The sequence below is a fragment of the Lagopus leucura genome, unplaced genomic scaffold (assembly GCF_019238085.1).
Source record: "Lagopus leucura isolate 7727_CA_CO unplaced genomic scaffold, USGS_WTPT01 206-0_obj-0_obj, whole genome shotgun sequence".
NCBI classification, from domain to species: Eukaryota; Metazoa; Chordata; class Aves; order Galliformes; family Phasianidae; genus Lagopus; species Lagopus leucura.
In genome coordinates this window covers 1-24,365 of record NW_024963230.1, presented here as the reverse complement: position 1 = coordinate 24,365, position 24,365 = coordinate 1, and the positions used below count along the sequence as shown (strand labels likewise).

General features: G+C 41.5%; 1 protein-coding gene across 2 annotated transcripts; it reads left to right on the top strand.

Moving 5' to 3' along the window:
• The first annotated feature begins 951 nt into the window (after positions 1-951).
• On the top strand, positions 952-24,355 carry LOC122191040 (3'-5' RNA helicase YTHDC2-like). 2 transcript variants are annotated; one of them, XM_042891228.1, is made up of 19 exons: positions 952-1,281; positions 1,485-1,575; positions 7,480-7,676; positions 9,510-9,709; positions 10,170-10,336; positions 11,810-11,912; positions 12,999-13,155; positions 14,632-14,739; positions 15,356-15,504; positions 17,616-17,751; positions 18,096-18,222; positions 19,684-19,749; positions 21,074-21,252; positions 21,434-21,530; positions 21,613-21,700; positions 21,782-21,862; positions 22,760-22,842; positions 23,844-23,949; positions 24,064-24,355. In XM_042891228.1, exons 1-19 carry the CDS (start codon positions 1,083-1,085, stop codon positions 24,280-24,282), a joined length of 2,553 nt encoding a protein of 850 aa, XP_042747162.1. In that variant the 5' UTR covers positions 952-1,082; the 3' UTR covers positions 24,283-24,355. The 2 variants fall into 2 exon arrangements, with proteins under 2 accessions (XP_042747162.1, XP_042747163.1); XM_042891229.1 differs by lacking the exon at positions 952-1,281 and having other exon boundaries at positions 1,486-1,568; positions 24,064-24,352.
• The last annotated feature ends 10 nt before the right edge of the window (positions 24,356-24,365 follow it).

Genomic DNA, 24,365 nt, shown 5'->3' with positions numbered 1-24,365 from the left:
GAGGAGATTTAGATTAGACATGAGGAAGAACTTTTTCTCTCAGAGAGTAATCAGGCACTGGAATGGCCGCCCAGGGAGGTGGTGGAGTCGCCATCACCGGCAGCGTTCAAGAGGCATCTGGATGAGGAGCTGCGAGATATGGTTTAGTGCTTGTGGTAGCAATGGTAATGGGAGGATGGTTGGACTAGGTGATCTTGAAGGTCCTTTCCAACCTTGTGATTCCATGATTCTATGTTAGGGAAAGGTTCTTCACTAGAGGGCAGTGGGCATGGAGCAGGCTGCCCGGGACAGCGGGCATTGCCCTTAGCTGCCAGAGTTCAGGAAGTGTTTGATCCATGCAGTCAGACTGTGAATTTTGGGTGGTCCAGCGTGGAGCGAGGAGTTGACCTTGGTGATCCTTACAGGTCCCTTCCAACTTGGGTTACTCTTTGATTCTAGAATTCCATGATTCTAACCCCTAACCAATACTTAGGCATCTTCACAGATGCCTGCATGGGCACACCGCACTGCTAACTGTACTCAAGATACCAGCAAGGCCCTCTTTTGTGCTCTTTCCCAGTTTAGCAAGGTGGGTTACCCTGGCCAGTCTCAGTGAAGTATCAGTGAAGCTGACAATAATAGTACTAAAACTCCCGCCCCTCATACCGGCGCCCCTTTACTCCTGAAGGAACATTTCAGTGATTCTACTCCTTCTGTCAAAAAGCTTCCAGTGCTAGCGCTACGAAGGGCCGAGACAAAAGCCACCCGCAGCCGTGTGGCGGCCTTTCTACGACCTGCGAGAGGCTCTTCACGAAGGGAACAAAGACAAAGCAGCCGGCCCCTACCGGCGAAGGCCCTCGGGACGCTAAAGACCAGACGCGCCCCCCGCGTAGCACGGCCTGCGGGCGAGAGGCGGGGCGCTACGGCTCCTTACTTGCGCCCCGCCTCGCGCGCTGACGGAACGACGCTGCCCGACTCCGGCGCGCAGGCGCTGGTTTAGCCGTTGCCGGCGGCTCGGATGCGTGTTATTTTGTGGTCGTCGCCGGCGTTTGCGTCGTGTCAGTTCCCACTGACTGCCTGGGTCTCTCTCTCCGCAGCGAGCCATGTCCTCTCCCAGGAGCGCCTCCCCGCAGCAGCACGACGGGGCCGCAGGGTACGCCTCTGCCTTCGCGTCTGCACGCTCGGCCGCTTCCTCCTCCGCGTCGGGCCGCGGCAAGACGTTGGCGGATGCCCGCGTCTCCGAGGAATTGGAGATCGCGTTGGACCTGGCGCTGGAACGGTTTTTGTACAGCGATGATCAAGGTGGGGTTCTGGTGGAGGTGTGTCGGCGGGGCGCGGGCCCAAGCCTGCGGGCGGCAGCATTGGTTGGCGTGTGCGCGGGTGCGGTGTCTCGAGTTGCCGCCGTCCTGCGGCGGGAGGCCGTAAAGATGAGGGGCTCTGAGAACTCGCGCCTTCGAAGTGGTGTGGTGTAGGTGCTACGTTTGTTTTCTTCGTTATCTTTGCAGAGATGGCGTTTCCTTCGTCTTTTACTTCTACCGAAAGAGCCTATGTTCACCGGTTGTGCCAGTCTCTTGGTTTGATATCTAAAAGTAAGGGGTGAGTTGGCATCCAGTCTTGTTTGCTGCAAATGTGTGGAAACTTAACTGTAAAATGCTGCACCTAATCTAGTGTATCCTGCATTGTTACAGGGCACAGTAAGTCTGGGAGGAAATAGGGAATGTTTATTTGCACTAAGTTATCAAAGCTCCTGGCATGCTTTTTTTGAGGTGGCTTGTCTTGTGGAGTTTGTAAAGTCCCCCCGCAGGACTGCTGTGTGTTACCTATGCCACTGTTACGTCCGAGAGTGTTAGATAGTGCCTGACTACCTGTTGGATAAAATGCAGCATAGAACAGTCTTCCAGAAGAGAGGAAAGGGCTCATAGGCAGGTGTCAATATGTGGCATTTTCCCCCCTTTCATTTTGCCCTCCTGTGATGTTTTGAAGAAGAAATTGATACTTATTGACCACATGAACTTATATGTAAGTGCTGAGAATCCAGTGGCCGAGGAAATTAAGGTGGAAAAGCAATGGGAAAGGGAAAGATGGCCAGGAAGAACCTGGGTAGAGGAAGTGTCATGTCATAGCTGACATCTGTATGTGCAAGCTGCTGTCAAACCGTAGTATTGCTGGCTGTTTCTTATTTTTGGTGGTACTGCCTGATCCTTCTTAATGGTGTGTAAAATGCTGATTTTTGGAGCTGTGTCAGGTAGAGCAGACTTAACTTGTGCAAGATTAACTTATTTCTAATTAGTGAGAGAGTAAGAAAGGGAAAACTAGAACTAAAAATCCTTTTCCTGCACCTTATTCTTCCCTGACTCAACTTCAGTGTTGGTTTCAATTCTTCTTCCTCCTCCGCTCGAGCAAATCATGTGAATAGAGAATGAAGGCTGCTTTGTCTCCGCCATTCCTCCACGGTTGCTTGCTGCTCCTGCTGCACATGGGGTTCCTCCCATGGGATGCCATCCTTCCTGAATTGGTCCTGGGTGGCCTTCCCCCAGGCTGCAGCTCCTGAAGCACTGCTCCGCCATGGGCTTGTTCAGGGCCTGGAGCCCCTCCTGCACTGACCTTGGTACCTCTGGGGCTGTTTCTCTTAGATTTCTCGCTCTCTCCCAGCTGCTGTTGTGCAGCAGTTCTCCTTCTGTGTAATCCCCTCTCCCAGAGCACACTCAGCAGCAGTCATGGCTCGGCTCTGGAGCTGGCTGTGATCTGACACGGCCCAGCTGCTAGTTCTGCTCACAGAAGCCCCCTGCTGCCAAAACCTAGCTGCGTAAACCCAGTACAGTAGTAAGATATCTGTTTACATATGACTGTGTTACGGGTATCTGTACAGAGGCAATTAAGAGAAGGACTGGACCTGTCTGGGGTAGAGGTAACTTTCCCTGTGGCAGCCCATGTGGTGTTCTGCTCGACGCCTGTGACTAGAGCAGGATTGGGCGTGCTGCTGTGGGATTGCACTGGCAGATTACAAAGGCTCTCTCCAACTGGCAGACTTCTGTTGGGCAAAAGGACTGGGAATTGCCTTGTCCCTGCTCCAGCAAAGCCACCATGCATGTGGGAGGCGATGAAGTCATCTTGAGGGGGGCCTGGGGCTGGGGAAGGCAGGTTGCTCCTGCCTTGTGAAAAGGCAAACCGTTTTGGGACACTGTCTTGCTTTTGCTTCCCTTGGTGGATGATGTGGAAGGATGGGGACGTGAGGCGTGTGCCTCATGGAGCCTTGAGAGAAACAAATGTGTTTTCTGAGTTAGGTGTTGTAGGAAGGCACTGAAGAGCTGGTGACAAGAGCTGGTGACTTTGCAGGGAACCAGGTGGGTGTAGCAATGACTTAAGTTAGGCTGGTGTTGACATTTAGAAATCCAATGCGCTGTTGCTCCTGAGCCAGTATGTTGATGGACGAGGCCTGAGTCATTGCTAGTTCTGTGGACATTTTGAGAGAGGCCCACTGAATGGGAATATTGTATGCATGTATTAGTTAACAGGCAGGGAACAACGGTGAAGAAGAAGCTAAATCTTTATGTGGGAAGTAAGGATGATCAGAGGATAGAGATGTCCTAAGTGAGGTCTGTTCAACGTGTGGGGTGCTAGTGGCCCCGGGACAGCTAGTAATGTGGCCCTATGTGATCGTAAACATTTAACACTGTTATTTTTAGCAGTATTTTATGAGCGATATTTCCTGATGCAGCTGGTAAGAAAGTCTAAAAGGGGATGTGTCACGCTAGACCTGCTGTTTGCAAAGAGACAATGAGTGGTGGAAGATGTGGAGGTTGGTAGGTGTCTTGTGCAGAATGACCTTAAAATGGTAGAGATGTTGATTCTTGGTGAAGCCAGGAGAGGGACCAGTAAAACTGCTGCCTTGGACTTCCAGAGGGTGAACTTGGAACTGTTCAGGGTACTGATAGAAAGGGATGCTTGGGATTCAGTCCTGAAGGGTAAAGGGGTCTGTGTAGGTTGGAAGGAAATCTTGAAGGTGCAGGAGCAGGCTGCCATTGCCACAAGATGAACCAGTGGGGAAGAAGGCAAGCATGGATGAGCAGGGAGCTTTTCCGGAAGCTCCAGGAGAAAAAGAGAATCTACCCCCTGCAGAAGAAAAAGAAGGACAACTCTAGGAGAGTACAAAGAAGTTGTTAGGATGTGCAGCGAGAGAAGTAGAAAGGCAAAAGCCCAGCTTGAACTCAACTTGGCTGTTGGGGTAAAGGAGAACAAAAAACTTTTTTTCCCAAGTACATTGACAGTAAGAGGGGGCTAAGGAGAATCTCCGTCGTTTAGTGGATGCAGCAGGGATTTGTGAGCATTGAAGAAAAGGAAAAGACTGAGGTTCTCAGTGTCTTCTTTACATATGTTTTTAAAGTCAGATCAATTATCCTCGTGGTGCTCTGCCTTCTGACCTGGAAGTCTCAGATGGGGAGCAGGATAAAGTGTCCACAATTCAGGTGGAAACAACTAGAGACCAGCTGTCCCACCTGGACTGTTGCAAGTCCATGAGGCTGGATGGGATTCATGCGAGGGTGCTGAGGGAGCTGGCAGAGTTGACAACCAAGCCACTTTCCATCATCTGACAGCATTCCTGGTCTACAGGAGATGCTCCAGAGGACTGGAGGCATGCCAGCGTGACTCCCACGTACAAGAAGGGTCATAAGGAGGATCCGGGAAAGTACAGGCTTATCAGCCTGACCTCTGTGCCAGGAAAGGTTATGGAGCAGATCACACAGGGACTGCACAGCACGTGTGGGACAGCCCGGGGATCATGCTTAGCCATCATGGGTTCCTGAAAGGCAGATCCTGCTTGACCAATCCGATCTCTTTCTGTGGTTGAGCGACCCACCTGGTGGATGTGAGAAAGGCTGTTGATGTAGTCTACCTAGGCTTCAGCGAAGCATTTGATATGATCTCCCTCAGTATTCTTCTGGAGAAGCTGGCAGCTCATGGTCTGGCCAGGTACGCTGTTTGCTGGATGGCTGATGTCACAGAGTGGTGGTGAATGGAGTTAAATTCAGCTGGTGACCAGTCCTGAGCGTTTGCTGGGGGTTGGTATTTTGTGTCTTTATTGATGACCTGGCTGAAGGCACTGAATGCACACTCAGTAGGTTTGCAGATGACAGCAGGTTGAGAGGAAGTGTTGATGTGCCTGGGGGTAGGAATGTCCTACAGAGGGACCTGGACAGCTGGGCTGAAGTCGATGGGCTGAAGTACAAGAGCAAGTGCTGGGTTCTGCAGACAACGGTGCAGACTTGGGGCAGAGTTGTTGGGAGACTGTGTAGAGGAAAGGGACCTGAGGGTATTGGTTGACACTTTGCTGAACAGGAGCCAGCAGTGTGCGCAGATGGCCAAAGAGGCCAATGGCATCCTGGCTTGTACCAGAAGTAGTGTTGCCAACAGTGGAGCAGGGAAGGGATCATCCCTCTGTAATCAGCGTTGGTGACGCCGTACCTTGTGTTCATTTTTGGACCCCTCACTGCAAGAAAAACCTTGAGGCCCCTGGAGTGTGTTCAGAGAAGAAGAGTGAAGCTGGTGAGGGGTCTGGAGCACAACTCTTATGAGGAGTGTCTGAAGGAGCTGGAACTGTTCAGTCTGGGGAAGAGAAGGCTCGGGAGAGACATTATTGCTCTCTATAAGAATTGAAGGGAGGTTGTGTTGAGGTGGAAGTTGTCCTGTTCTGCTGTGTAACTGATGACAGGACTAGAGGGAATGGCCTGAAGTTGTTCTAGGGGGATTCAGTTTGGCTGTGGGGAAAACTTTTCTGAAAGCGTGGTCAGGCATGGGGTTGGACTGTCCAAAGAGGTGGTGAAGTCGTGAGTCGTGGAGTTGTTGAGGAACCATTTGGCTGTTGTACTGGAGGGCTTGACTTAGTGGGAAATCTTGGTGATAGATGGGCAGTTGGACTGTATGATCTTGGAAGTCTTTTCCAACCTTGATGCTTCAAATGATTCTGAGTTGGCTTTGCGCAGTTCAACTGCAGATTGCATAGGAGGTAATTGAATGCTGTGGAGAGGAGGGCACAATGCCGACTGCTTCTGGTTCTGCCACGCTTAGTTGAATTGAAATCTGTGTTTATTGCATGTTGGACGTGCTTGTGCCACTTAGTGAGCAAAACACAGCCAATTCAGACAACAGTATTTCAGCCTATCTAGCTATGTGACTGGGGCTGTGAAGATGTGCGTTTTGTTAAGCAGATACGTAAGTTTTCTTATTTAATTATTCAACTTAAGCTTGTGTTATTTCATAAAATAAGGTAACATGTTCACTGCCGAAGAAGTATCTCGAGTACTTGTGCAATGCTGACTAGTTTTGTAATTTTCAGGAAGGCTGCAGAAAATATAAAATAGCTTGTAATATAATTTTATTTTAGGAGTAATATCTACTTCAAATTAGAAATAATTTCAAAACTAGTTTCATATTTCTGCTACTCTCTTTTTTGTTTTAAAAAAAATAGTGTGTGTAAAAAGGCACAGGACAGTTTCTCTTTTCTCATTGCAACCCAGGCTAGCCAAAAGGCTGGACGTACGTATTGCTCAGCATAAGGTGAATGGCATGGGGCTAGGGATGGAGGTTGTCCTGGCGGGGATGGTGTTACTGTTCACCACAGCCATGCTCCTTATCTATGGCTGGCACGGGACTGGACTGGGCTGCTGCTGGGCTGTTCTGGCATCTCTCTGCAATGTGCCCGGAGCCTGGAGGCTGAGGGAGTGCAGAGGGGTCGACAGAAGATGGAGGGAGTTTTGGGGAGGGCTTGCAGTGCATATTGAGGCCCTGCTTTCCAAAATCTGGCTGAGCGTGGCTTGCTGATGTAAAGTAGAGGGTATGTGTGCTGTGTCTTGGCTTTTCATTTTTTGTAATTAAACTGCCCTTAATTCCAACCCATCCCTCTTGTTATTTTGAACAGTGAGAGTGAGAGAAGTGTGATGGGGTTTAACTTGCCATCAGTTTGAAATCTCTGCAGATGTCTTTTAGGTTTGCTGGATATGAAGTTACTTTAAAAAGTGTGTTTCTAGATTTGTTTAAGGCTTGGTATATTTAGAGAGGGCTGCTTGTTTTTCTGTTACTTCTACTCAGTGATTTTTTTTTTCTCTCTTACATGTTTCTGTAAATCAATTCTGTATAATATCTCTCAGTGTTGATTGATACAGTGATTGATGAGGCTTGCTATCTTATAGACTGTGAACATAGCAGTCAGTGTTTAAAAGGAAGTTAGCAAAACAGTATGACGTTATGAGACTGTGAGGTTGTGCTGAGCACAGGCATCCCAGTTATGCAGTATGTCATGCTGACTTGTGGTAATAGTGAGTGGTTTTGCTGTTGCATACTGAAAGCCCTTTTCTTAGAAGTGTTATGCGTAAGATGCTATTTGGACATTTGTTTATCGTGTTTTATTTGAAACTAATCTGACAGCTGTTTTGAAACACTTTTAGTCAAAGATCTTTACAAAGAGTTGAAGAGATTACTTATTGAGAACTTTTTCTCTCTCAGAAAAGGATCGAGTCGATATCTAACTGTCAGGAAAAAGAGTGGATCGCAAGTAGCTCATGCAGAAATGACTTGTTGTTTGACTCCCAGAACGAAACAGGCTGTTCACAGTTTAATTCAAAGATTTCCTCTCACAAAGAAAGAACGAATAGAACTTCTGCCAAAGAAGCAGCGAGGAAATGCATTTGCTGTTGAAACTGGTACGTGCTGTGTGTGATTTGAGCATCAACACTGCTTATTGAAAAAAAACAAACAACCACAACAGATAAAAAACACCACAACCAAACTGCACACAGAAAGTTTTTTTTCACCCTTAATTCTTAATGTGGCATGTTTTCAAACTGGTTTCACGAGGAAGTGTAACTTGGGCATTAATGCCACTCATACTTGAATGTCTTGCCTATGCTAAGTTACTTTTGTAACTAATGCTATCAAGGTCACTGTGTAAGAACAGCCTGCGTGAATATAAGGCTGTTTGTTCTGCTTGTGGAAAGTCCTGTTTTTGATAAAATGAGAAATTCTGTTTTGTTTTGTCTTCTGGCAGTAGACGTGATGCCTCAGAATTTACTGTTCAGACTTCTTGATTTCCAGAACATGAAAGAGTTTGTCAGAAGGCATACTTCTGATGTTTTCTGTCATTAAAGAGAATCTTTGAATAAGATGTTTGCCTTAACGGCCTTATAAGAAGGTTTTGTTATGTTTCTGTGCACAAAGATGGGTGCAGTGCACAGAAAACAGGTCTTCCATTCTTCTCTTTTTCACTGGTTTGTGCTCAAAGTGCTTCTTCTTCTAGTTCTCTTTCTATGATGTTTCAGTTTCCCAGCAGGTTAGCTATTTGGGTATTCAGGTCTTTTGAACTGTGAGGCTATGTCTGTCTTGGTAAGGCAGCACTTCTTGCAATTAAGTATGTATGTCTGTTAATCATGTTATGAATATGTCATTGAATTTACAACAAGCTTTTAATTCTTCTGGAACAACAAAGAAAAGGAATTTTAGAATTTGAAGTAGCTCTGAAGAGTTGCAGCTGCTACGAATGCTTAAGTCTTGCTTTCTATTAAGTGGTAGTGTGCTGTCTATGCGTGGGGGTCTAGATCAGTCTTACTGACTAGAACGTCATGTAAATAAGACTGACTTGAATGAGGTAACACAAGACCACAGAGAATGTGGAGGAGTGGATGTGAATCACAGTCAAGTTTTTTTTTCCCCTCTGAACTTGTTAACAAACCTGTAAGGAGTTGGAAGGGACCTCTGGAGATCATGTAGTCTAACGCCACTAAATCACCCCTCTTTGTAATCCGCCCCATGCTACCATTGGCCTTCTTTGCCACAGGGACACTCTTCTGGCTCACCGTTGACCTGTTGTCCACCAAGACATCCATGTCCTTTGCAGAACTCCCTTCCAGCATTTCAGCCCCTGACTATACATACAGTTACACCCCCCCAGCTATAGCACTCTTTGCTTGCCCACGTTGAACTTCATAAGGTTCCTTTCTGCCCAACTTTTCAGCCCATCCAGGTCTCACTGTATGGCAGCACAGCCTTCTGGTGTGTCAGTCAGGCTTCCCAACGTTGTATCATCAGTCTTGCTCAGGCTGCATTTTATCCCTTTTCCAGGTCATTGATAAAGGCAGCGGAGAAGACTGGATGCAGGATTGCAAGAGAATCCCCTATAGCTATACTGAGAAAACTCTCATTTTCCAGTTGAGGTTTCTTAAGAGTTCTGTTCATTTAACTCTACAGTGAATACTTCTAGGCAAACTGTGGAGTGTAAATGTGATCAAAAGCCAAGAAAATAAGTCTAGATTTGTTCAAAATGTGTTTGGAAGTTGTAATTCCTTTGAACGGTATCTGTTTCAAACGCCATAGCAGAACACAGTGTTATGAATATTTCTGGTAAATATGCGATGGGTTCATCGCTTCATGGGGGGGATGCATGCCAAGTCAGAAGTGTTCATTTCTGTGATAGCTAAGTGATATTGCGTGTGTAGCAGTTCCTTTGTATCTATGGCTAAATTGTCCCGTTCTCTCCACAGAAAACAAAGAAGTTGGGAAGACGAGCGGAAGGCTTAGCAGTGGTATTCCTCAAGTCCCGCTGAAAAGAGGGGAGTCGGAATATGACTCCTTTAGGCAGTCATTGCCAGTTTTTGACAAGAAGGAGGAAATTGTCAAAATAATAAAGGAAAATAAAGTTGTTCTCATTGTAGGAGAGACTGGATCAGGAAAAACCACTCAAGTATGCTTTTTATTAAAGTAAAAGGTGTCAGTGTTTATGTGAAACTAATGCGATTTTAGAAGATGTTTATGTAATAGGGGACTTAATTTTGCTAATTTTTAGACTGTTGTTTTCCTGTAGAGTGAGGTGTTGTATTTGAAATGCAAGGAAGTGAATTACAAGACCAAGTCAGCAGGTAGTTATTAAAAATATAAGGTTCAGCATAATTTTCTGATGAAATTCTAGCTTTTCACTGGCCTAATTTATGTTATTTAAAATAATGGATCTGTTATTGTGTTTAGTTGTTTTTCTTCTAAAGCCAGTTCTGTATTTAGTCTCAAGAGTAGAATATTGTAAATTTGCAGTTCTGCTATTTGTATAATATTGAGATGTAATTAAGTTGCTTCACTATTTAAGAAGAAAAACCTCAGCACCTGTTGCTTCATGCAGCTAACAAGTATTTTGAAACCCTTTTTTATAGATTCCTCAGTTCCTTCTTGATGACTGCTACGAAAATGGAATTCCCTGTCGTATGTTTTGCACTCAGCCAAGACGTTTGGCAGTTATTGCTGTGGCTGAAAGAGTGGCAGCAGAAAGAAGGGAAAAGGTTGGCCAGACAGTTGGCTATCAGATCCGATTAGAAAGCAGGTACTAACAACATTTCTTTAAGGCAGCTGACCTTATTTTCACATGTATGTTAAAGCTGCAGTATTTTGGGGATTACAACATAGAAAAGAGTGTAGAAATTATAGGTAGGATGTGTTGTTTCAGGCAAAAGGATAGATTTCCTTCTATAGGTTGCAGCATCAAGTAGTAAGCTTTCTTATTTAAGAGAATCAGAGGCGTATTCCTTTGATTTCTACTTGTAGGGAGAGAGAAATCTCTTGTATTGTTTTCAGAACAACTATGTTTTCCTCTCCTTTTTTCTCCCCAGTCATAGATTGGAAAGTTCCATAAGCTTTGACAATGTGTAAGAGAACTAGAACACTAACAGAAACTTCATGGTGACGGTTTGTAGCAAATCTGAAGGCAAAGGGTATGACTGGCTCTGTTGCTTATGTGAATGAAGATAACACGTAGCTGATGGAAGAAGAATTGGAGTGTGTCTGTGAAAACTTAGAAGCCTATTAAGAATTTAAAGAGATAGAGAAGATTGATTGCGAATGAACTGAATGGTTAATATGTGGGAGTATTATAGTTGCTATTCAGTTGCAAGTTGCAAATTGCTATATATTGTTCTTATTCAAGAACAAACCATAGGCCAGATCAAGGCGGAAGAAATACTGGAAGTCGTGTGGAACATCTTAAAAAAAACAATAGCAAAAAAGTTTTTGAGAGATCAGTATTTCCAACACAGTTATTTTTAAGTAATGAAAAAAAGAACATAACAGTAACACAAGTACTTCATTGTTGGATCTTCTTAAGTGTTAGATAGCAGTCATGATTTCTAGAAGAGAATGAGAGAATACTGAAGAGTAAGTAATCCATCTTGGATATGTTCCTTAAATTCAGTAAGATGTAGAGGAGTTTTTGAAGGCAAAGGATGGATGAATTCCAAACTTGGGAAGTGTATGGTAAGTAGAGGGTTCATTTGTCTTTGAGAAAAGAACTGTAGAGTATGATAGTGAGGAAGTTTTCAGAACTGTCAGTTCTGGAGAAAGTAGTGGCAACAACTGATTTTCTTTGCACAGCTAATTCCCTTGGTTACTAAAGCAGTAGCTTTTTTCCTCTTCAAGGAAAAATTGATGCGTTTGGAAAGGATCAACTGATTTTATGTGATTCAGTCAAGTGCAGGCAAATGCAAATAATACAGTCCCAGTTGAAAAATTGGAAACTGTTTTTTGCAAAGTAATCTATGCAAATCTTCCACATAGAGACTCTCAGAGGTCATTTTTATTTGCTGATGAATTTATTTAAACATGAATCCTGCGTCTGAAGTTTTGGAATGTATGCACTAGAATTCTGTGGTGTTCTCTGCCAATAAGGGCAGTTTAAAAACACACAGTATTGTTGAATTACTTGGTGAGTAACTGTAATCTAATTCCAGTTCTGGTGAGTAGCTGATCAATCCTTTAGTTTGAATGCTGCAAGTCTGAATCATCTTCATGAACTGTTCAATAGGGTTTCTCCAAGGACACTGTTAACGTTTTGCACAAATGGCATACTGCTTCGCACGCTGATGGCAGGAGACAGTGCTCTATCAACAGTAACACATGTTATTGTGGTAAGAATCCTGTTAAATTTCATGTAAGGTGAAGCAATACGTATTGCTTTTGAAATTTGTTCTCCTAATTAAGCATGTGAAGTGTTTTTATTTGGGCAGAATCTGATTTATTTTTTTTTTTCCTGTACGTACTGAATTTTTTTCTCTTGGAATGTGTACTTTTTTGGTTAAAGTATCTTATTTTTGTGCTAATTATAGCATTTAGTTCTAGGATGATGTTGTGAAGGACAGATGTCTAAACATTTCTGTAGGTTTTTTTTGTCATAGAATAGGGAAGCTGCAGGCATATGTGTATGTGACTCATTGTGCATCTGTCAGAATTTCTTGTATCGTGTACTTATTTTTGCAGTACCAGTTCAGCAGTCCACTTGTTAACACAGGGGTTTTCAAAATAAGGTGTAGTGTTATTTCTGTCACGGGGACTGAGAACTCAGTGGAATCACAGTATGTAATCACCTGGAACAATTTCTCCACTGCTGAAAACTAAAAGTGCTTGGCTTCCTGTCTGATAAATTCTTGATGTGTGAGAAAACAAAACTCACCAAGTAAATAATTGCTGTAATCAATTATTACCAACCAAATGCCTTAACTTATGTTAAGCTTTGTACGTGACTTAATGGACCTAAGCAACCAGATTTATTTTCTTATTATGTGATACTATATTCGTTTTAGTGCTTCACCTTTGAAGAGTTGATTAAAATAAGATTTGTGGGAACTGTGGTTCTTGTCAGTATCTCAGAGATGATAATTGTTCAGAGAGAATTAGCACAGTTTCAGAAATGCACTTCATAGAATCATAGAAGGGTCTGAGTTGGAAGCAACCTTTAAGATCATCTCGGGTCATTCAGCCTCTGAAATGAAGTTCTCTCTTCCTTGTTCATTAACAGCACAGCCTGCTCCAATATTTTTGTGAAGCTTTGAGAAGTTTTTTACTTGAATGCTTTCTTGTTAAAAGCGCTTGGTTGAACTGAGTTAGAATTCTGCTTTTCAATGCATCTTCAGTGAACCTACGAACGATAAACTGTAGTTTTGAAATTCCTGTTTGTGAATGTTTATCTACTGGTTTCTTTTTGCCTTTTGTTTTAGGATGAAGTATACGAGAGGGATAGATTCAGTGATTTCTTGTTAATAAAACTGCGAGATATATTGCAAAACCAGACTAATTTAAAATTAATCATTTCTAGTGCTGCTCTAGATGCAAATCTCTTTATTGAGTATTTTGGAAGTTGCCCAGTAATACAGAGTAAGTATTTGTGAACTCCTGGATCTGAATATACCTGTTTTTCTGCTGTCAGTGCTGTTAATCTGCTGTTAATCTGGATGAGGTAACATGGACACTGAGTGAGAATCAGAAAATGCTTGTTATTTTTGCTTTTTTTAAGTTTACTGTTGCTTTTTTGTTTTTTTTTTTTCTACATCTGTTTGCAACTATTTCAGTATTTTATTGCTAGAAGCACTGTAAGTGCAGAGATGCCTTGTCTCCTGATACTCAGCTCAAGAAAAGGAGAAGTTCTTACTGTACTGATCTGCAGGATGAGAAAGTCCTTGAGGGCTGCAAGAGTACAATACACTTCAACTAATTCCAACAAGTTTTAGTTTTTCCGGCTTCATAGATGGCTGTTTGTTACTGGCTGAAGCACAGATGACTGTACCTAGTCACTTCAAAAATGCAGAGCTAGGCAGTTTGTTTTTCTCATGTTTTGATCACATGATTTCTAAGGCAATTGTCAACTGTTACTCCTGGTAAAATTTGAGAAAAGATGTGATAGTTTATGTTTGGGTTTGGTAATCTGTAGTTAGATTACATTCAAGTGTAGAAAAGTTGCCTTTATTTTAATAGCTGATTTGATGGATTTTTAGTAAAGGTAAGGTGTGGGAGATGTGGGTTTTTTCCATTTTTTTCCACATTCCTGGCTTGCAGGCCTTGTGCATGAGTGACCTGCTTCTTTTGATTTTTCAACAATGATGTCCTTGTATTATACGTAAGTACATACAGTTATTCCTGAAGGAGAGAGAGGTTCTGAGTAATTTAAACTCAGCTATGGCAAATGTCTAGTTGAAGGACCAGAAATCTAGAGAATTTTTTTCTTGTGAAAAAGGATCCTGTCGTGCCTTTTAGAATGGCTTAGAAAACAGTGATATTGAAAAAGAAATAGGGGTTGGTTCTCAGGAGACAAAGACAGTTTGGATTGTCTGGCTGGTCAGGCCTTACTCAGCAAAGAAGGGCTGAGGTAACTGAAGAAACTGAAATGTTGTGTGTGTGTCTTGAGCAAAGCATTTGTACACAAAGTGACAAACTTCTTACGGAGTATTGCATTAAAACAATGTTATTATTATGTTGGTAATCCAGGTGATAATCTTACAACAAAAATACTAGATTTCTTTGTCATTTTGATAGAACTTTGATGACTATTCTGTCAGACATGTAGATCCCTTTCCAGAATGCTCAGAGAGCATTGAAGAGTTTAGTGATACATGTTGTTTTTCATTGAGATTTCCCTTCTTAATCTTTTTTTGTCTTGCGGCTCAGCAGTCTTGAGAAAGCAAACTCTCAGGTATTCTTCAAGGATTTTTTTTCAAGGAAAGTAATAACTCCTTAAAGTTTCTGCTTTTAATTTCTTAATTGATTTTTTTTTTAATATTTAGAGAGTCTTTTTTTAATGGAGATTTTCAGTCAAACTAGGGGATATCTAATGTCATTAGTTATTTGTGCTTGCAGTCCAAGGAAGACCATTTGAAGTTAAAGAGATGTTTTTGGAGGACATTTTACGAAGCACTGGGTACACAAACAAAGAGATGATAAAATACAGAAAGGAGAAGCAGCGAGGTTGGTATACTTCTTAATTGTACGAGTGGGTACTGAGGCTTATTGAGCATTGAGAACAGTGGAATCGGATGATTCTGTTGTCTTTAATGTATACTATGTAATACTATGATTAGATACCAGCAAGTATCTCTAAACTTGTAATGTTGACATTATTGAAGTTGATTGTTCAGTTAAAAAGCCTTTCAGCGGGGTATGCTTTTTGCTTTCATTTTGTAAATGTTTTGCTAATATGATGGTGTAGATTTGCATGTAATTGTTGCCTCCATGAAAAATACAGAACAAGATGATATGATGTTTTGACACTGGGTACAAACTGAATTGCAGGCAGCCGTCCATCCAGAGTGCAGGATTTTGTACATCTTGAACAGAAACAGTCCCTGTTAGTAGCATCCAAATGATATTTTTTACCTTACTCTTAGAGCAGACATTTGCAGTCATGCACTTTGTGTGCCATTAATCATAAAACTTATATTGGATTGGTGTCAGCATTCTTGGTTGGATAAAAGAGAATGCTACAGGTGAGCCTGTGGTTTGATTTAACGATTTTTGTAGCTGAAAGCAACAGATGATTACAAGTGCTTCTGATACTGTTTTGATAACATTTTACACCTTCTAGAAGAAAAGCAGCAAAGCACTCTCACTGAGTGGTGTTCTGCTCAAGAAAGTAATAGCAACCCAGAATCACGGAGCAGAAGATCTGTTGCAAGTGTATCTGAAGAGTATAATCTGCTGGACAGCAGTGGTGACACAGTTTTTAATGCTCTGGTAAGTTTTTTCTGTGTTGGAAGAAATGTTTTAGGTTTATGTGGTAAATCTTTTAGAAACTTGTTTCTAACGATATTGGGAAAATGAAGTGCTTAGGTGGTTTGGGGCCGTCTAAGAATTCTGTGTGTGCAGAAGTCTGTGGTATTTGTGAAGTGCATCTGAGGGTACTGAGGAAAGTGGCAGATGAAATTGCTGTGTGTCACCTTTGAGAAGTCGTTATGAAATTCTCAGTGACCGGACAAAAGAAATAGAACCCCCATTATTAAAAAGATGAAGGAAGATCTGTGGAACTACAAGCGATTCATTCTCTGTGCCTGACAAGATCGTAGAGCATATCCTTCTGTAGACTGTATTATCGCACGTGGAAAACAGATTACAGGGGTCAGTCAGTATGTCTTCTCTAAGGGCAAATGGTATTTGGCTACTTGATGGTCTTCAGTAATGGTTATACAGCATTGTTGAAATGTGGAGATGTGAAGTTGATGGGTTGGATACTCAGAATAGAAATGGGCTGGATTTTTTAATTCATATAGTTGCAGTCAATGGTTTGATGTCCAGGTGGAGAGCAGTGATGAGTATTGACCCTCAAGGGCCTGTATTGGAGCTGATAGTGTTTGACATCTTTGCTGGTAACATGGAAAGTGGGATTAAGTGCATCTCAGCAAGTTTGTGGGTGAGACAAAACTGAGTGGTGCAGTCAACGTGTTGGAGTGAACATTGCCCTCCAGAGGGATCTTGACAGGCTGAAGAGTTGAGACCGTGCCAGCCTCATGAAATGCAGTAAAGTCAAGGTCCTGCTCTTCAGGTAAGACAGTCCCAAAAATGAATGCAGGCTGGGTGGAGAATGAATTGAAAGAAGCTCTTCAGAAGAAGTTGTATGGGTATTGGTAGAAGAAAAATGCAGCATTAACAAAAAAAAAAGCTCAGTTGCAGCCTGCAAAGTCAACCATGCCAACAGAACTGCAATTACATAGGTTATATGCATTCATCATTTGAATGTTCATACAGTTTCTGCAAAGCACCCACCTATTCTGAGAGTTGGTATGTGTACTGAAGTAGAACACTACGCCTGTGCTGTGTTAATGTGGGATTCTTGCAGGAGGTCTTTGGTGGCTGTGAGGTTCCACAGGGTGATGGTATATGGTCAAAACCGATCATGTGCGGGGTCGGTCAGGTCCATATTTGGTCAGTGAAGTTATTTACAAAAAACTGTTTCTGATTATTGTATAGACCTCCCCATGGCTTGTGGAATGTTGAGACTGTTTTTGGGCTCCAGATGTCCTGCTTATCTAAGGAAAACAAACTTGCGTAGATAGAGCGTCAGTTTAGTGAGGATTTTGAGGTTATTGCTAGATATTGGAGGGATGAAGACCTGTTGGGATGGGTCCAGAGACAGCTACAAAGATGAACAGAGGGCTAAAGCACCCCTTTTTCAAACACAGTCTAGGTGAGCTGGGCTTGTTCGGCCTGGAGAAGAAATGGTTACAGTGAGAGCTGAGTGCCTAAAGGAGGCTTACAGGAAAGATGATAGTGGGATTCTATCAAAAAGTACGGAGTTAGGACGAGGCTTAATGCCCTTAAACTAAAGGAGGACAGATTTAGTTCACACGTTAGGAAGAACTTCTTTACTCGGAGAGTGCTGGGGCTGTGTATGCCCCATCCCTGGAGGAGCTCAAGGCTGGGCTGGGTGGGATTTTGGGTAACCTGATCCAGTCAGTGGCAACCTTGTGCGTGGCTGGGGTATTAGAACTGGATGATCTTTAAAATGCATTCCATTGCCAAACAGTCTTTTGATATTATTCCTGTAGAGTTTCTAGAAGAAGATTATCATGTTCTACATTGTCTTCCTTTTTTGGGGATTAGGGTAAACTGTTCTCAAATACAGCCAAAGTATGCTCTTTCATTGTGATGTTTTTAAATAGTTTTTTAGATAAAGTGGTTAGTCTGGTACTGTTTTATGTACTTGCGCAAGATACCATAAATCCATTAACTCATAACTTAGTTGTGTATTTCAAGTTGTTTAAAAACTAGATTTCTTAGTACCTCGTCTGTGAGAATAAAGAACAAAAGAAGTCCTTGAAGAGACTCATCATTTTAATCTTGTTTTTCAGGTTGAGAGAGATGCAAGTTGTCTTGAACCATGGCTAATAAAAGAAATGGATTCTTGTCTTTCTGACATCTGGTTACATAAAGATGTTGATTCCTTTGCTCAGGTGTTCCATTTCATCTTAACTGAAAACATCAGTGGTAAGTTGCTTTTGTTCCTCTTGTTGCACGAGGGAAAAAGAAATCACATAGTGACTTGATTTTCTGTTAGCACTTTTCAAGTGTTATTTTTTTCTTTCTATTTGCCTACTTGCAAAATGAATGTATTACGCAATTCATTAACTGTTCACTTATTTGTTACTGTACTTGTTTGGAAGTATTGACAGATAGGTTAATACTATTTTAAAAATATTGAATTCATGTGAATTGAGTGGTGGATGGGAAGGAATAAAATTTTGTTGGTGTAGATCTTGAAAGTCATATTCATGTTTTGTTCAGATGAAAAAAAGCGTGTATTGTTTTTGCTAATTTGTTTTACTTCTCAGTTGATTATAGGCACAGTGAAACCAGTGCAACTGCACTAATGATAGCTGCAGGGAGAGGCTTTCTAAGTCAAGTAGAGCAGTTGATCAGTATGGGAGCAAGTGTCCACTGCAAATCATCCAATGGCTGGTAAAAACAAACAGATGAAGTGAAGGATTTATTTCCCAATATAAACATGAGAACTTAAGACGTAACAGAACTTTTTAATTCAGTGATTTATCAAAATGCTGTAGGTGGTAGTAAGATTTAATAGTCGTAATGATGTTGAGTTTGTTTCATCAGATTGTTTTCCATAAATTCTAAAGTAATTCAGAAGCAGTCTTTAAAATGGTTTATATGTTTCCTCTTTCAAGGAACCTGCTATAACCTCTGATTAGGGGAAGATGGTAGTCTTTCTTGATAGATTTAATTACACTCAAAACACTTGATTATTGTAGTCTTTAAGACGACAGCCTGTAGAGGTTTAAAAAAAACACTACAGGGGCAAGGGTCTTTGCAGTGTTATGGCTGCAGGCATGGTGGAGCATGTGAGAAAATCCATATTAATATCTAAAAACTCAGATCATATGACCATGAGTTTATGTTTAGGAAGCGGTGGGGGGGGGGTACCATAAAACATTGAGTGTGGAAGGGTAAAAATTAGGATTCTAGGTGTCTGTTATTGGAAAAATTAGAGAAAGAAAGGAGTTTAAAGGGAAAACAGAATGATCTGCTTTGTGAAGAGAATGGTTCCCTTAAGGCATCAAAAAGTTTGCCATTTTTAGATGTTTTGGAGAAAAACATCTGGGGCATGAATTCTCAAGATTATTTAAAGGAGTTAATAAAAGGATACCTTAGAAATGCTTAGGTGTGTGCATTGATATTGTGTTTTGAAATAGTGGTGTATTCTACTCCTTCCTGTTTGATCAGGGGACTGGAGCACCTCCCCTATGAGGACAGGCTGAGGGAGCTGGGCTTGTTCAGCCTGGAGAAAAGAAGGCTGCGGGGTGACCTCAGTGCAGCCTTTCAATACTTAAAAGGAGCCTACGGAGGGGAGGGGAATCAACTCTTTGAAAGGGTTGATACGTATAGGATGAGGGGAAATGGTTTTAAGTTGAGGGAGGGGAGATTTAGGTCGGATGTCAGGGGGAAATTCTTTAACCAGAGAGTGGTGAGGTACTGGAACAGGTCGCCCAGAGAGGTTGTGGGTGCCCCGTCCTTGGAGGTGTTCAAGGGCAGGTTGGATGGGGCCCTGGGCAGCCTGGTTTAGCATTAAACATGGAGGTTGGTGGCCCTGCATGTGGCAGGGGATTGGAGATTGATGATCCTTGAGGTCCCTTCCAACCCTGGCCATTCTGTGATTGCTATGTAGAGGTAGCATTCATACTTGGTCACAATTTGCAACTATTTAAAAATCATGTAGCTGTTTGTTATACATACTATACACGTTTTTGCATTTGGGAAGATGTGGATCCATCAGTGAAGGCGCTGCTTAAATAATAATGCAGAAATGAAAGCAGCGCAGTGTGTCAGCTGTCATCTCATGTAAGGTGCTGCCCATACATATGATTTGAAGTGACAAATAATGAAGTCTATATACAACTCTTTCAGGATGGCTTTAGATTGGGCTAAGCACTTTGGACAAACAGAGGTGGTTGACCTGTTGGAATCTTACAGGTAAGCTATGGCGGCTTCGCTAAAACAATTGTTTAATATAGTACGTAAACATCTGTGTCTCCCACCTTTTAACCAGAACAGTTTAATTTTGTATACTCTAAAATATGACCTAAACAACAAGATTGGGAGCTGGAACATTTTGGAAGCATATTTAAAAAAAAAAGAAAAGAAAAGTTTAGCATTGTAGTGATTTTTTTTTTTTTTTTTTTTTAAGCAACTCCTATGATAAATATGGTAAACAAACTTCTTTCTGTCATTAGCATTTGTTGTCCCACGTCATCATAGTTGGAATTTCCATTCCTAGTTGAAATGAGTCATTGTAACATACATAAATACGTAGGTCACTTTGAAAGTTATGCCTTCTACTTCCCTGGAAATGACAACAGATACGAAGAGCAAATGACACTATTTGGTAGTGCAAGTTCTCAGCTACACAGTTCTATTTTTTCAACACCATTAGCTGATTTGCATGGATGAGCTGATCAAGATGCTCTTCATTTTGAGGTATGGCAGCTGTGCTGGTTTTTTCACATCACTGTAACCACTGCTGAAATGCACCTGCCTCTGCCTCACTTTACTAACACCCACTGTCTGGTCTCCTCAAATGTTCAGCAAGTTGTGAGGAAAACTCTGTTTTCCTCATGGAGTAATTCAACAACACAGCCTTGCATATAGTGCCGTTTGGTCAGGTTTCCCCTCTGGTGCCATCTGTTACATAGAAGACTGTAATGGAATATTGGCAGTAAGGTTCAACCTCTGCTGCCAACATCTGCCTCTGACCCTGCCCAATGTAATAAAATAGAGGGCGTTACTTTAGGAGCAGCCTTCACGTGTGGAGGAGGTACTGATTCTGTACCATGTTTCCAAAGTAAGCATCTGAAATGAAAATAGTGCTTTTCTATGATGTTTTATTCTGTGCTGTTGATGCATTATATACCTACATAAAATGAACATTGTATGCAAGTACCATACAGCCAGAACACTAAGGAGCTGATGGTAGGGAAGCGTTTGGAAAATACTCTTTTTGAATGTCTTTCCCTTAGCAGATGAAAAAAAAAAAGTGAACTGTTAAAAAGAAAGACATATATATAGTTCTTCTCAGGTTTGCTTATGGTTATGTTTTGATGAAATGTAGGAAAGTTAATGCTAACAGCTGAAGTTCACCTGCTCTGCAGGGTAGTGCTCAAGGCAGTAATATTGTGGACATGCGGTTCTGCTGCAGTGTAGACTTAAAAATTGGTTACATGTAATCTTCTGAGGTTGAATTGATGGGTGAATGCAAGCCCGAAGGAAGCAACTGTATATGTATATTTGTATGTTTTAGTGCTTCAATGGAATTTGGAAATCTGGATGAAAGTTCTCTGGTCCAAGCAAATGGTGATGACCTTGGAACAGAGGACAGAGAGTTGTTGAAAGCTTATCATCACAGTTTTAATGACGAGAAGGTGGATTTCGACCTGATCATGCACTTACTTTACAACATCTGCAATAGTTCTGATGGGGGTAGGTATACATACACAGTCTCATGTTATTGCTGTGGATTCAACTTCCGAATGAGTCATTTTGTCAGTAATACCAAATAGGGAAGACCTTCTGGGTAGCAGTATGCGTGGCACTAGCTGGTATTTTTATATATTTTAGGTGAGTGTCTGGTTTAATGTTGTAAATGGATTCTCTCTTTTAGGAGCAGTTTTAATATTTCTTCCTGGATACGATGAGATAGTTAGCTTGAGAGACCGAATTATTTTTGATGACAAGAGATTTGTTGATAATGCGCACAGGTAAAACTTCTGGTTTCAATGACTGTCTCTAGTTTTTTCTTTCTTTAAATATACTTACAGACTACTCTTTGTTTTGCATTAGATACCAAGTATTCACACTTCATTCAAATATGCAAACTTTGGATCAGAAGAATGTGCTTAAAACTCCGCCTTCTGGCATCCGCAAAATAGCAAGTATCAGATGACTTCTTCAGATACTGATCTCCGTAGTCTTTGCTTTTACAGTTACTGTTATGTTTTTCTGCCTGCAGATTCTTTCTACTAATGTTGCAGAAACCAGTATCACAGTCAGTGATGTTGTATTTGTTATTGATTCGGGAAAGATGAAGGAGGTATGACTGGGGGGAAGTAAACTTCCTAAGATTGTTTTAAAATAATAATACTAAGCTGTGATTTTTGGGGAAGTAGTGCTTTTTTATTAGCAGTCTAAAAACCTGGTGTGTGTAAAGTAACAGAACTCGCTGAAGTTTTGACATCCCTTATGTTTATAACAAATCCTAAAGATGCAAGAAAGTTGCCTTCTGACAGCCAGCTGCTTAAAAACCCTGAAAAAGCTACTGCTAATTAGACAAGTAACTTGTCACTTCTGTGTACATTTTAAGGAAAGCCCATTAGTGTAGACCTTCATCCTCCTGGAAGTTAGAGAATATCGGGAGTTCCCTTTGTTGTTTTAATTGTATCTGAATGAAGCGTAATCGAATGTTAAGTTTTCAAATGTTTATGATATATTGAATGCCCCTTACTGGTTACTTGTGAAATAAACATAGATAACATAATTAAAGTACAGTTTGAGGCTCAGTGTATGGAGTAGATTTCGTGGGATATACACGCAGTAAATCAACCAGGTTCTTATATTAATGCAAGTATTTTGTGTTTCTGCATGAAATGCAGGAAAACTAGGACATAATTTCCAGGTGAGGAAATGAGCAAAATTTCACTGTGCATAATAGCGTATTTTTGCTTTCTGTTATGGTGCAAAGCACACCTCATCATTTCTTGACTTAACCTAGAAAGTTTTCGATTTAGAAAACTGTAGCCCAAAGATGTTGTGAAAGAGGTGGCGTAAATTCACCTACAACAAAGTACTGTAGAATGTAACTGTGTGCCAGAAGGCAGTGGTGCTTAGTATCGGTTTGAGGAGAACATTGTTGTCAGTGTAAGCCATTAGTAATTCTTCTTTCATGTACCCTAGTAAATCTGGATTTTATTTCCTTGTTTTTCTTTTTTAGAAGTCTTTTGATGCTCTGAGTTGTGTTACAATGTTAAGAACTGTGTGGATTTCAAAAGCCAGTGCTATCCAGAGAAGAGGGAGGTAATAAATACTTTGTATGTATTTTTATCTTGCAAGCATCCGCTGCCCTGTACGCCAAGAATAAAGTAGTGAATGTAAGAGGAGCAGTGCTGGATAACAGTGTTATTCAGGTCCGATGTAGTGTTTGACAGTGGCCAGTATTAATTCTCTGCAAAAAAAGCAGGGGTCAGCATGCACTTCCTTAGAGTAATTTCCTGATAGAAATGTGACTTGGGAATTTCCCAAAGCTTTACAGTAGGTTCGTTTTTCTTCCGTGGAAAATGAAGGCCTGTTACAAGTTTTCCATACTGCTTCATCACTCTATAGAAGAGACACTCAACAGTAATTCCTACATTCCTTTGTCAAATAGATTCCCGACTTCTGTTCTTCCCAGTGCTGGGTGAGGGCTAAGTGCAATAGTGGGTCCTGGGGGGCTGTATTTGCTGCTACAGCATTGGTATTAGTCTGCTGGAATTTCGTTCTGCGTGTGTTTGCTGTTTGTCCCCTCTCTCATTTGTTCAGCCCTTGTTCTACTTCTTACTCTGGACTGACTCCTGGTTCTTTGGGGCATGTTGAAGGGTTTTGCCAGAGGAAGAAATGAAGATATTCCTTATAGCAAAAACAATGTGATTCAGATTGACCTTGGACTTGGAAAACAAACAAAAAAAACCCAAACAACCAAAGAAACAAAAAACAACAAAACACTTTGGATGCTCAGGGAGCACTTGCTTAACTTGTTTTTTGTTTTTCTAAATCTGTCAGTGTTGGGGTAAAATCACAATAAATTTCTGTCGTATCAAAAGTGGTTCATGTTCTAGAAGTCTCTCGCTTCACATTTGGCTAAATGACAACTTTATCTTTCTGTTACATATGCTTGTACACTTCTGTTGCATGTCTGTGGGATGTTTTTGCATGTATATGTATGTTTTATGGGGGAATTCATTGTTTTTTGTGATTTTTTGCATTTCTCCTTTAGTTTAAAAGATGTTACAATTAATAGCTTACTATATTTTATGTTCAAGAGCTGGGCGCTGTCGGCCTGGAGTCTGCTTCCATCTCTTCAGCAAGCTCCGATTTCAGAATATGTTGGAATTTCAGACTCCGGAACTTCAAAGAATGCCGCTTCAGGCATGTGTTCTCTTACAAATTACAACTTCAGTGTAGTTATTAATGTCTAGCCATGTTATCAGTCACAGTAGGAGTTCTTTTGTGTAATCTTAACTTTGAATTTTTAACTTGTAGGAGCTTTGTTTACACACAAAACTACTGGCTCCAGTGAATTGTCCAGTTGTTGACTTTCTCATGAAAGCTCCTGATCCTCCACCAGCTTTAATTGTGAGGAACGCCATACAAATGCTCAAGGTCAGCATAGGTACAGATCTAGATGGAACCGTATTTGCTTCTGTGCTTTTGGTGTGGCAACATCTGTTACTGAGTTTTGTGTTTCTTGAGACTGTTTAGTTACTTAAGGATGCTTTGTGTTTTTGTTCTGTTTTCATTTTTGTGATGTTTTCATGTTAAGGGAAAAGAATGCTTAAGAACGT

Excerpts from the sequence above, each read along its gene's own strand:
- LOC122191040 (XM_042891228.1), top strand. The coding sequence starts at position 1,083 with ATGTCCTCTCCCAGGAGCGCCTCCCCGCAGCAGCACGACGGGGCCGCA. Across the intron at positions 19,750-21,073 it reads GACCTGTTGGAATCTTACAG|TGCTTCAATGGAATTTGGAA; the intron begins GTAAGCTATGGC and ends TGTATGTTTTAG. Across the intron at positions 22,843-23,843 it reads GCTATCCAGAGAAGAGGGAG|AGCTGGGCGCTGTCGGCCTG; the intron begins GTAATAAATACT and ends TTTATGTTCAAG.